Genomic DNA, 13,349 nt, shown 5'->3' with positions numbered 1-13,349 from the left:
TTGATGTCAAGATTTCAAAGGGTTAAATATTAGGTTACTCTTCACTTTGCCTCTCAATCAGTCAGCACATTCGTTTATCAACTTATGTAGCAACACGCATAGTTAGAAGTCATTAAACCACGCACATGTTTTGACATCAAAGAAGTTTTAAAGCTTTGATCATGTTACTTTCATTTGATTGTGGTCCTGGAAATCAACCATCAGCCAAGGCTTCAAATGAAAGCACAATGGACTTGCATTTTATCTGAATCTTTGACCACATTTTCATAAATACATTTAAGAATGTGGATAAAGTTAATAACTCCAATTCAGCTCCTTACTTCTTTCAAAATTGTTCAATCTTTGTATTGAATAGTCAAGTTTAAAGGTTTTATTATCAAACATTCACAGAGCATTTATTTTAGCTCACTAATCATAACGAAGGAATTTATCTCGAGTAAGATTTTCTTTAGCCGCTTGTAACACGAAGCATGTTACAAAAGGAGGATTGAAATGTACCGTTTTGCTTCCAATGTCAATTTATTCAGTCAGAAAACACAGCTTAAGATGGCAGTGCCCAACATTCAGGCAGAATCATGGATACCAGAAATCTCATTTATAGATTAGGTATCCAATAACGCAGCTCCATTTTACAGACCAAGCGATAGATGATCCCAGAAATGAGCTCTAAAGATTTTGCAAGGAAAACCATTGGCAAGGAAGAGCTTCACAGAATTAACACATCTGGTCTCTCCAGAGTCAATGAGGAAAATCTAGAAAGGATCTGGAAAGTTCTCAAAGACCGGATCAACAGAAGAGTTACCTTCAAGGGTAACCGACTCTGACACGCATTGAGACAGAATCCCCAACAGTGTATTGACCATTATTGGAAGATGCTACAAAGGGCATGGCTGGGACTTCTCTGCAAAGGAACTGTTATAGGTTCCATGAGTTAGTCATCAGCTTTACCACATCCCAGGGACCAAGCCATGCTGCAAGTTCACCCATCTTATTCTGGATGCTCCTGGCGTTGAAGTAGACACACTTCAAACCAACTTCTTCCTTACCGGTACACTCTTGTGACCTTGAAACCTTATTTCTAACCTCACTACTCTCAATCTCGTGTACCCTGGAACTACAATTTAGGTTCCCATCTCCCTGCTGAATAGTTTTCGTCGAATTCACACTGGAAAAATACATATGTTGTAGAGGAAAATACTGAAATACAGGCTACTAGATGGGATTAAGGTTAGCAATTTTGATTAGATTAGATTAGATTAGGAAGGTAAGTGATTAGTATTTGAGTGGGTGTGTTCTAGACCCCAGGTCCTACTCCCGTAGGGCCTCCCTCCCACCCTCCTCCTCTAACCTAACTTTAAAGTCCACAGGTAAGTGACTCAGTGTTATTGACTCAGTGTTCTTGTTTTTTGGAGAAAGTGTACAGTCATGGCAGCGCAGGCGGTGGAATGTTCCTCCTGCAGGATGTTTGAGGTAGGGGTGACCACCGATACTCCTGCCGACTTCGTCTGCAGGAAATGCAGTCAGATCCTGCTCCTCACCGAACGAGTTAGGGAACTGGAGCTGTAGTTGGATGAACTGAGGATTATTCGAGAGGCTGAGAGGGTGATTGATAGAAGCTACAGGGACATAGTTACGCCGGAGAACCGAGGTAGCTGGGTAACAGTTAGAGGTGGGAAGGGGAAGAAGCAGGCAGTGCAGGGTTCCCCTGTGGTCGTTCCCCTAAAAAATAAATATACAGCTTTGGAAACTGTTGGGGGGGACAGCGTTGCAGGTGTAAGCTGCAGTGAAGGGGTCTGTGGCTCTGAGACTCAGAAGGGAAAGGGGGAGAGGAGGAGAGCGCTAGTTATAGGGGACTCTCTAGTTAGAGGGACGGACAGGCGGTTCTGTGGACATGGGCGAGACTCACGGATGGTTTGTTGCCTCCCGGGTGCTAGGGTCCGAGACGTCTCAGACCGTGTCTTCAGAATCCTTAAGGGGGAGGGTGTGCAGCCAGAAGTCGTGGTGCACATTGGCACCAACGACATAGGTAGGAAGAGGGGTGGGGAGGTCATTCAAGAGCTCAAGGAGTTAGGCTGGAAGCTAAAAGCTAGGACAGACAGAGTCGTCATCTCTGGGTTGTTGCCGGTGCCACGTGACAGTGAGGCAAAGAATAGGGAGAGAGTGCAGTTGAACACGTGGCTGCAAGGCTGGTGTAGGAGGGAGGGCTTCAGATATTTGGACAATTGGACTGCATTCTGGGGAAGGTGGGACCTGTACAAACAAGACGGGTTGCACCTGAACCAGAAGGGCACCAATATCCTGGGGGGTAGGTTTGCTAGCACTCTTCGGGGGGGTTTAAACTAATTTGGCAGGGGGATGGGATCCGGACTTGTAGTCCAGCAAGTAGGTTAGCTGTTTGTCAGGATGCCCAAGACTGTAGGGAGGCTGTGGAGAAGGTAGCACTGACAGGGACTACTTGCGGACACAGAGACGGGCTCAAGTGCGTATACTTCAACGCAAGGAGTATCAGAAATAAGGTGGGTGAACTTAAGGCGTGGATCGGTACCTGGGACTACGATGTTGTGGCCATCACGGAAACGTGGATAGATGTGGGACAGGAATGGCTGTTGGAGGTTCCTGGTTACAGGTGTTTCAGTAAGATTAGGGAGGGTGGGAAAAAAGGAGGGGGGGTGGCATTGCTAATTAGAAATGGTATAACGGCTGCAGAAAGGAAGTTTGAGGGGGATCTGCCTCTGGAGGTAGTATGGGCTGAAGTCAGAAATAGGAAAGGTGCAGTCACCTTGTTGGGTGTTTACTATAGGCCCCCCAATAGCAGCAGAGATGTGGAGAAACAGATTGGGAAACAGATTTTGGAAAGGTGCAGAAGCCACAGGGTCGTAGTCATGGGCGATTTCAACTTCCCAAATATTGATTGGAAGCTCTTTAGATCAAGTAGATTGGATGGGGCGGTGTTTGTGCAGTGTGTCCAGGAAGCTTTTCTAACGCAGTATGTAGATTGTCCAACCAGAGGGGAGGCCATATTGGATTTGGTACTCGGTAATGAACCGGGACAAGTGGTGGACTTGTTAGTGGGTGAACATTTTGGTGATGGTGACCACAATTCTGTGACTTTCACCTTGGTTATGGAGAGAGATAGGTGCGCACAACAAGGTAGATTTTATAATTGGGGGAAGGGAAATTACGATGCTGTAAGGCAGGATTTGAGGAGCATACGTTGGGAGCTTAGGCTCAGGGAAGGATGTGGTGGAAATGTGGAACTTTTTCAAAGAGCAGATACGACGTGTCCATGATATGTATGTACCTATCAGGCAGGAAAGAAATGGTCGTGTGAGGGAGCCTTGGTTGACGAGAGAGGTTGAATGTCTGGTAAAGAGGAAGAAGGAGGCTTACATAAGGTTGAGGAAACAGGATTCAGACAGAGCAGTGGAGGGATACAGGATAGCCAGAAGGGACCTGAAGAAAGGGATTAGGAGAGCTAAGAGAGGGCATGAAAAATCGTTGGCGGATAGGATCAAGGATAACCCCAAGGCATTTTATGCGTATGTGAGAAACCTGAGAATGACGAGAACGAGGGTAGGTCCGATCAAGGACAGTAGTGGGAGACTGTGTATTGAGTCGGAAGAGATAGGAGAGGTCTTGAACAAGTACTTCTCTTCAGTATTTACGAACGAGAGGGACCGTATTGTAGAAGAGGAGAGTGTGAAATGGACTGGCAAGCTAGAAGAGATACCTGTTAGGAAGGAAGATGTGTTGGACATTTTGAACAACTTGAGGATAGACAAGTCCCCCGGGCCTGACGGGATATATCCTAGGATTATGTGGGAAGCAAGAGAGGAAATTGCAGTACCGTTGGCAATGATCTTCTCGTCTTCACTGGCAACGGGGGTGGTACCAGGGGACTGGAGAGTAGCGAATGTTGTGCCCCTGTTCAAAAAAGGGAATAGGGATAACCCCGGGAATTACAGGCCTGTTAGTCTTACTTCTGTGGTAGGCAAAGTAATGGAAAGGGAACTGAGGGATAGGATTTATGAGTATCTGGAAAGACACTGCTTGATTAGGGACAGCCAGCACGGATTTGTGAAGGGTAGGTCTTGCCTTACAAGTCTTATTGAATTCTTCGAGGAGGTGACCAAGCACGTGGATGAGGGAAGAGCAGTGGATGTAGTGTACATGGATTTTAGTAAGGCATTTGATAAGGTTCCCCATGGTAGGCTTATGCGGAAAGTCAGGAGGCATGGGATAGAGGGAAATTTGGCCAATTGGATAGAAAACTGGCTAACCGGTCGAAGGCAGAGAGTGGTGGTAGATGGTAAATATTCAGCCTGGAGTCCAGTTACAAGTGGAGTTCCGCAGGGATCAGTTCTGGGTCCTCTGCTGTTTGTAATTTTTATTAATGACTTAGATGAGGGAGTCGAAGGGTGGGTCAGTAAATTTGCAGATGATACGAAGATAGGTGGAGTTGTGGACAGTGAGGAGGGCTGTTGTCGGCTGCAGAGGGACTTAGATATGATGCAGAGCTGGGCTGAGGAGTGGCAGATGGAGTTCAACCCTGCCAAGTGTGAGGTTGTCCATTTTGGAAGAACAAATAAGAATGCGGAATACAGGGTTAATGGTAGGGTTCTTAGTCAGGTGGAGGAACAGAGGGATCTTGGGGTCTATGTACATAGATCTTTGAAGGTTGCCACTCAGGTGGATAGAGTTTGTAAGAAGGCCTATGGAGTATTATCGTTCATTAGCAGAGGGATTGAATTCAAGAGTCGTGAAGTGATGTTGCAGCTGTACAGGACTTTGGTTGGGCCACAGTTGGAGTACTGTGTGCAGTTCTGGTCGCCTCACTTTAGGAAAGATGTGGAAGCTTTGGAGAGGGTGCAGAGAAGATTTACCAGGATGTTGCCTGGAATGGAGAGGAAGTCGTACGAGGATAGGTTGAGAGTTCTCGGCCTTTTCTCGTTGGAACGGCGAAGGATGAGGGGTGACTTGATAGAGGTTTATAAGATGATCAGAGGAATAGATAGAGTAGACAGTCAGAAACTTTTTCCCCGGGTACAACAGAGTGTTACAAGGGGACATAAATTTAAGGTGAAGGGTGGAAGGTATAGGGGAGATGTCAGGGGTGGGTTCTTTACCCAGAGAGTGGTGGGGGCATGGAATGCGCTGCCCGTGGGTGTGGTAGAGTCGGAATCATTGGCGACCTTTAAGCGGCATTTGGATAGGTACATGGATGGGTACTTAATCTAGGTTAGAAGTTCGGCACAACATCGTGGGCCGAAGGGCCTGTTCTGTTCTGTATTGTTCTATGTTCTATGTTCTATGTTCTATTACTTACAGTGTGGAAACAGGCCCTTCGGCCCAACAAGTCCACACCGACCCGCCGAAGCGCAACCCACCCATACCCCTATATGTACCCCTTACCTAACACTATGGGCAATTTAGCATGGCCAATTCACCTGACCTGCACATCTTTGGACTGTGGGAGGAAACCGGAGCACCCGGAGGAAACCCACGCAGACACGCGGAGAATGTGCAAACTCCACACAGTCAGATGCCTGAGGCGGGAATTGAACCCGGGTCTCTGGCACTGTGAGGCAGCAGTGCTAACCACTGTGCCACCGTGCCGCCAAAACGCTTCACTTCCTGTCAGTCAACTAATTCTCTATCAGCGCTAATAGTGTGAAAACAGATAAGTACCCTGGGCCGGATGCGATTTATCCTAATAATCTCTGGGAAGCCAGGGAGGAGATTGCAGTGCTTTTGGCTTTGATCTTTATGTTGGCATTTGTCTACAGGAATAGTGCCAGAGACTGGAGGATAGCAAATAGAACATAAGAACAAAAGAACCAGGAGCAGGAGTAGGCCGTCTGGCCCCTCGAGCCTGCTGCACCATTCAATAAAATCATGGCTGATCTTTTCGTGGCCTCAATTCCACTTACCATATCCCTTAATTCCATTATTTTTCAAAGAAGTATCTACCTTAGCTTTAAAGGTGATTACTGAAGGAGCGTCAACTACTTCCCTGGCCAAGGAATTCCACAGATTCACAACCCTCTGGGTGAAGAAATTCCTTCTCAGTTCAGTTCTAAACCTGTTCCCTCTAATCTTCAGGCCATGTGCACTTGTCCTAGTCTCACCTACCAACGGAAACATCCTCTTTATTTCTATTTTATCGAATCCCTTCATAATTTTATATGTTTCTATAAAATGTCCCTCATTCTTCTGAATTCCAATGAATATATTCCTAATCTACTCAGCCTCTCCTCATAAACCAACCTCCTTAACTCTGGATGGAAATGTGTTGCTGGAAAAGCGCAGCAGGTCAGGCAGCATCTAGGGAACAGGAGAATCGACGTTTCGGGCATTAGCCCTTCTTCTAATGCCCGAAACGTCGATTCTCCTGTTCCCTAGATGCTGCCTGACCTGCTGCGCTTTTCCAGCAACACATTTCCATCTCTGATCTCCAGCATCTGCAGACCTCACTTTCTCCTTAACTCTGGAATCAACCCAGTGACCCTCCTCTGTAAACCCTCCAGTGCCAGTACATCCTTTCTCAAGTAAGGAGACCAAAACTGCACACAGTACTCCAGGTGTGGACTCACCAGCACCTTGTACAGCTGCAACATAACCTCCCTGCTTTTAAACTCAATCCCTTTAGCAATGAAGGACAAAGTTCCATTTGCCTTCCTAATGACCTGTTGTACCTGTAGACCAACCTTCTGTGATTCATGCACAAGGACACCCAGGTCTCTCTGCATAGCAGCATGCTGCAACTTTTTACCATTCAAGTAATAATCCTTTTTACTGTTACTCCGACCAAAATGGATGACTTCATATTTACTAACGTTGTAGTCCATCTGCTAGATCTTTGCCCACTCACTCAATGTATCTATGTTCCTCTGTAAAGTTTCACAATCCTCTGCACACTTTGCTCCGCCACTCATCTTGGTGTCATCAGCACATTTTGACACCTTACATGTGATCTCCAAATCATCCATAATTGTGGTCCCAACACCGATCGCTGAAGCACACAATTAGTCACTGACTGCCAGCCAGAATAGCACTCAGTTATTAGCTTACTTAGATTAGATTACTTAGTGTGGAAACATGCCCTTCGGCCCAACTAGTCCACACCGACCCTCCGAAGAACAACCCACCCAGACCCATTCCCCTACATCTAACACTACAGGCAATTTAGCATGGCCAATTCGCCTAACCTGCACATTTTTAGACAGTGGGAGCACCCGGAGGAAACCCACGCAGACACGGGGAGAATGTGCAAACTCCACACAGACAGTTCCCTGAGGTGGGAATTGAACCTGGGTCTCTGGTGCTGTGAGGCAGCAGTGCTAACCACTGTGCCACCGTGCCGCCCAAACGCTTCGCTTCCTGTCAGTCAACCAATTCTCTATCAGCGCTAATACTCTACCCCTAACACCATGCATCCTTATCTTATGCAGCAGCCTCTTGAGCGGCACCTTGTCAAAGGCCTTTTGGAAATCTAAGTATACTACATACACTGGGTCCCCATTGTCCACCTTGCTTGAAATGTCTTCACAGAATTCCAAAAGATTTGTGAAGCATGACCTGCCCTTCATGAACCCATGCTGCGTCAGTACATTGGGACAATTTATTTTGAGATACCCTGCTACCTCTTCCTTGATAATAGACTGAAGCATCTTCCCCACTACAGAAGTTAAGCTCCCTGGTCTTTAATTCCCCATCTTTTCCTTACTTCCCCTTTTAAATAGTGCCGTCACATTTGCTGTTTTCCAATCTGCTGGGACTGCCCCAGAGTCCAGAAAACTTTGGAAAATCTTCCATAATAATAATTGTTTCCAGGTCCTCACCTACCTTTGTCTCTGTCACTTACTGGCATGTTATTAGTTTCCTCCCATGAGAAGACCCCTGTTACCCCTGACTAATGCACCTAACCTACACATCCCTGAACACAATGGGCAATTTAGCATGGCCAATTGACTTAACCTGCACATCTTCAGATTGTGGGAAGAAACTGGAGCACCCAGAGGAAACGCACGCAGACACAGGGAGAATATGCAAACTCGACAGACAGTTGCCTGAGGTTGGAATTGAACTCTGATCCCTGGCGCTGTGAGGCAGCAGTGCTTACCACTGAGCCATCATGCTATCCCAAAATTAACATATCACTGCTATACAGGGGAATAGTTAGCTTGGTTGGCTGGATGGCTAGTTTACGATGCAGTGATACCAGCAGGTTCCTTTTCTGTACCGGCTAAGGTATATAATGAAGGGCTCTCCTTCTCAACTTACCCCCCTCACCTCAAATGTGGTGACCCTCAGGTAATCCAGCACATCTGAGCAGCACGGTGGCACAGTGGTTAGCACTGCTACCTTGCAGTCCCAGGGACCCGGGTTCGATTCCACTCTCAGGTGACTGTCTGTGTGGAGTTTGCACATTCTCCCCGTGTCTGCGTGGGTTTCCTCCGGGTGCTCCGGTTTCCTCCCACAGTCGCAAAGATGTGCAGGTCAAGTGAATTGGCCATCGTAAATTGCCCATAGTGTTAGGTGCATTAGTCAGAGGGAAATGGGACTGGGTGGGTTACTCGTTGGTGTGGGCTTGTTGGGCCAAAGAGCCTGTTTCCACACTGTAGGAAAGCTAATCTAACCTCTCTCAGAAAGCAAATAAGGCTATGGTACCTTTATCTATCACTATGGATTCTGAAAAAACATGAACCTCAGCAAGTGGCACTCCATGTTGTAAGCTCCAAGAGACTGTCAGCATATAACAGATCACCGATTCATACATTGATAGAATCACGTATCAGTGTCAATTTGTAACCGCATCTTAGCTTCCCAAAATCTACCTGCTTGAAGATGAAACTACCAATAGTTCAGCAATGGCACCAGTATGAAGAAATCTTGGTACAGTCAATTCAAATCACACTCACTATGGTAAAACAGACCACACAAGAATCAGTCAACAATCTCCAAGAATATGAATTTGAAGTGATATATACACCTGATACCAGGACGATTGCATCTGATATTGCCCAACTCGCACAAAGACAAAAGATATCCCTTTTGATATGTACATATGCTCTAAACCATAAAATTGAAGACATTCTCAAGATTGTATGACTCGACAGATCTGTTACACATTGGCCAGAGACAATGTGGCTAGTTACAATTGGAAAGTGCAAAGATAAACATCTACAAAATTAGCAAAAATGCACTCCCTACAGATGGCCTGACAGTATTAAAGAAGTACCTGAGAAGATTTTGTTAATTTTGGCCATTCAGAAATTTCCTTGGTATAACAGAGTCACTTTCAAAGATAATGAAGTCCTGTTACAAAAAAGCATTGCACCAAGATATTATGTCCAGCTCAAACCTGGCACACGGGTATTGAACAAATAAGACAGCTGGTACAGGAATCAGATAGCGGTCGTAACAGGCGCATTCACTGTGCACAGAGAAGATTACTTCTCTAAATTTCTCATTGCTCAGCAACTAAACTGCACAAGAATGACTATCATTGACATGAGTGCTACCTTGTTTATAAGGTGTCACAGATTAAATTGTGAACGGACCACAATTCACTGGTAAACCAATTTCAAGACGTGTACTAAGTGGGTTATGAGCCATTTCACATCATCATCCCACTATCCACACTGAAACAGCTTAGCAGGCATATGACATGTACAAAAAACAAATGATCATTAAGTGTTGAGTGACACAGCAAGATGTTGGCACTGGACGGCTGCATCTTCGCACATCAATGGAAAAGGGATTACCATGTCTCGTGTTTGGAGGGCAAGTGAGCATTTTGTCCAGCAACTAAATGTCTCATTATTCTGAGACACAAGATATTCTTCTTCAAAGACAGAGGCAAATGAAAAACACACTTGACATACCAAGAACACGCATTGCAGACTGCGTGCTTGCAATGCGAATATCAATAACTTGGACACAAGCACAGGTTCCAAGAATATGCAACCAGCCCGGATTGTACAAACTCATTGCCGCTCATGGTGGTACATTGTGAAGAAATAGAAGTCAGCTCAGACCAAGGAAGATACACCAATCATGCACAACCAGAGCAGGAATAACACACTGATGATTACAATTGTGCAGTGATGTTGAGGGACAGCAATCATCAGAATGATAAGCAAGGTGTCAAAAAAGTACAACAAAGTACAACATGTATCTCTGCACTCTGGTATACAATTATAAGATCAGGGCGAGATGTCAGACCTCAAAAGCATTACACTAACGCGGGAAATTTGTTTCACCTATTCACATAGACAACATATGCCTATGTACAACCGAGTATATGTGTCTGGAATAATTTAGCATCTTTTGAAAAGGGGAATGTTTAAATGTGTGTTATGGCATACTTTCAAGAGACATGCACTGTATCATAGCATGTTACCCATGCTGTATAAAGATCTCATATCTTTCAACTGGGAGCAAGCTCCTGTGTTATGTCATAACAATTTAATGTTAGCTCAAACACCTGTGCCCAATGTTTAAAGATAATAGTTAGTTGTACAGACATAAAAAAGCAAATTCCTGCAGCTTTTCCGTTCTTCATATAGCAAATAGTGGTTTCAACGTCTGCCAAACTAGGTGGGAGTCTGAGATCATCGCCGATGGGGAGTTGGGGTACATCCTCAAACATGTCCTTGTTGACAACTGCATTGCATTGAAGGCCGACGTTTTCTGTCTCTCTAAGGGGTCCCATCTTACTCTGCACTGGTTTGAAGCAAGAGTGTTAGGTCTCAGAAGAGTAGCTTTCAACTTTGCATAATGCCAGTAAGGAAACATGCTGAAGAAGTGTTTTCTGCCTCAACCTCAAGGAGACTCAAATCTGTTACTAAACTGGCCCAGGACAAGTTCTGGCCCATCCCCCCCATTATGATTAACAGAGAAATCCTCACAAATGCACAACATTTTGCCTACCGGCATAGCTACCTCTCATCTAAGACTGACATCAATGTGGAGATTCAACGTCATATACAATCTGTCAACACTGCCTTTGGACACCCAAATGACAAGTATCTTTGACAACCATGACATCCATGCTGACACCAAGACCCTGTCTATAAGGCAGTCATCCTTTTCACTCTTCTGTACAGCTTCAGAAGTAAGATTACTTATAGATGTCACCTCAAGGCCTTTGAGAGACAGACAGATTATTGGAACAGCTAGTACAACAGATGTGGTAATATCAGAGTCCTTGAAGGAGCTAAATAGCATCAGCACTGAGGCCATGATCATCCAAAACCAACTCTGACTGGCCAGCTAGATGTTTAAGATGCCAGAGTTCCAGTTGCCAAAGCAACTCACATTCGCCCAGTGCAAGGAAGGCATTTGATTGAAGGAGGAACATAAAGAAGTGTGTCAAACACTCCCTGAACACTTCCCTCAAAAAATACAACACAGGTGCTAATGCATGGGAAACCGTCATGAAGAAGAAGAAACCAACTTGGAGGAAGCCCCTGTGTGAAGGGACACAATCCTATGAGAATACCCATCAGCAAGAGGAAGGAATGTCAACAATGTCAAGGCCAAGGACCAACGCCACATCCCCGAAACACTTGACAACCATGTGATTGGAGATGCAGTTCCAGGATTGGTTTCATCAGCCACATAAGGACCCACAGAACGCATGACCAGTGACATTGAATGTCCAAGGTATGCAATCATACTCATGAGTGATTGTTGACGACAACAATAAAAGCTGAATACAGTGGATGCTGGAAATCTGAAACAAACACAGAAAATGCTCGAGAAACTCAGGTCTGGCAGCATCTATGGAAAACACATTACGTTTTGGGTCTATTGTGATTCTTCTTCACTTCTATGATAAATGTATGTTGGATTCTTCAATACTATAATATCCAGTCCTAGTTTCTTATGTAAAGGAGATAATATGATCATTAACACATCAGATAAAACACCTCGCTGAAGAGAAACTCACACCAAATACAACATCTGAATGGGCTAATTATCACCACCTCGATATTCAGCTGCAATAAAACCAAACAAAAACCCACTTGTTATCATTGCGAACATTAAAAATCTCCATACTGAATCAAAACGAAAGGGAGCAGAGGAACATTGTAGCTACAATCTGATAGTGCTTGTTCCAATAAGGCAGAACACCGGGAGCACAGATCACCAAATTTAATCAGAACTTTACATCATCCTCACTAAAACAAACTATTCTGCTAAATTATTTCATGGTTTTAAGTGTACATACTACATATTATAGCAATGATTGTAACAGCAAGAAATTAACAATACAGAGCAGAATCATATTGTAATCCAATTTATTAAATAATGTTAAAAACCCAACCTCACTCCACAACAGACTTGTTTTCACAAATCGTAAAATTATGATTAACTAATTCACATTTGGAATAATGTTTTGAGGCTCAATGAAGAATATATTACTTACTTACAGATCAAACAAAGAATAAAAATGATGGAAAAAAGAAAACATGTCTGAATGCTGTGTGTGACAACAGACTAGACGGGACAAGTAGCTGGTTTCACAAAACTCACCATTTACTTTTTTTTTCCCAAATTATAATCAATTCTAAAAAGTGTTATACATAAGAAAGAAATGGGTTATATTAGTAATAGAGGTTTGATCAGACATAGGCTCTTCATTCATACCTTCTCCACCTCAGGCAGGCAGTCCAAGAGACCAACTGTATATTCAGAGTCGCTGTGATCATTCTCACATCCAGAAGATGTAATCTTGAGGGGCTGCTTAGCCATGGCATCGAGAACTGTTTCATACAATTCCTTTGTTATTAAAGGAGATGGCAGTTCCCTCAGATAATCCTTGAGGACACCTATAGGTGTTGAGAAAAGATTTAATGAAGCCATCTGTCTTGTACACATCGGTTTTAAACATTTAGGAATAACAAGCAAGTTTTTAGAATCCTTTCACAACTCTCTAGTGGTAAAACGTAAAGACGAGGCAATTATGGGGAAGAATAACAACCAAACTGACAGTGTGCAAATTTCATGCCCAATACTGAACAAAATCTTTGTAAGAAAACTCAGCTCAACATGTGTTTATAAACAAATTACAAAATATTGTCATATATCAATAGGTAATTCTAACCAACAAATATAGAGTCAGTCTGGATAGGGAGAAAATCAAATGCAAAAATAGAGTCATAGAATCATACAGCAAGGAAACAGGCCCTTTGACCCAACTTGTCCATGGATTCCAAAACTTCATATCCATCCAGAGTCAAAAGCAGGTCGTGAAGGTTATGACATGAGAATGTCACAACTAAACTACTAGTTAACTATAATCTGCAATAGTGTGCATCTGCTACCACTGTTGGAAAGAG

At 44.1% G+C, this 13,349-nt stretch overlaps 1 protein-coding gene across 2 annotated transcripts in view; it reads right to left on the bottom strand.

Moving 5' to 3' along the window:
- syde2 (synapse defective 1, Rho GTPase, homolog 2 (C. elegans)) overlaps positions 1 to 13,349 on the bottom strand; it is a 170,203-nt gene that overhangs the window by 29,588 nt on the left and 127,266 nt on the right. For both annotated transcript variants that reach the window (XM_043698583.2, XM_043698582.2), the window contains exon 5: positions 12,658 to 12,839. In XM_043698583.2, the coding sequence (XP_043554518.2) occupies positions 12,658 to 12,839 (182 nt within the window). The remainder of the gene's footprint in view (positions 1 to 12,657; positions 12,840 to 13,349) is intronic.

Source organism: Chiloscyllium plagiosum, unplaced genomic scaffold (genome assembly GCF_037043375.1).
Source record: "Chiloscyllium plagiosum isolate Xiang-an unplaced genomic scaffold, Cpla_swu_hap1 HiC_scaffold_9, whole genome shotgun sequence".
NCBI classification, from domain to species: Eukaryota; Metazoa; Chordata; class Chondrichthyes; order Orectolobiformes; family Hemiscylliidae; genus Chiloscyllium; species Chiloscyllium plagiosum.
The sequence above is the reverse complement of the archived record's forward strand: the minus strand, read 5'-3'. Positions and strand labels throughout refer to the sequence as shown.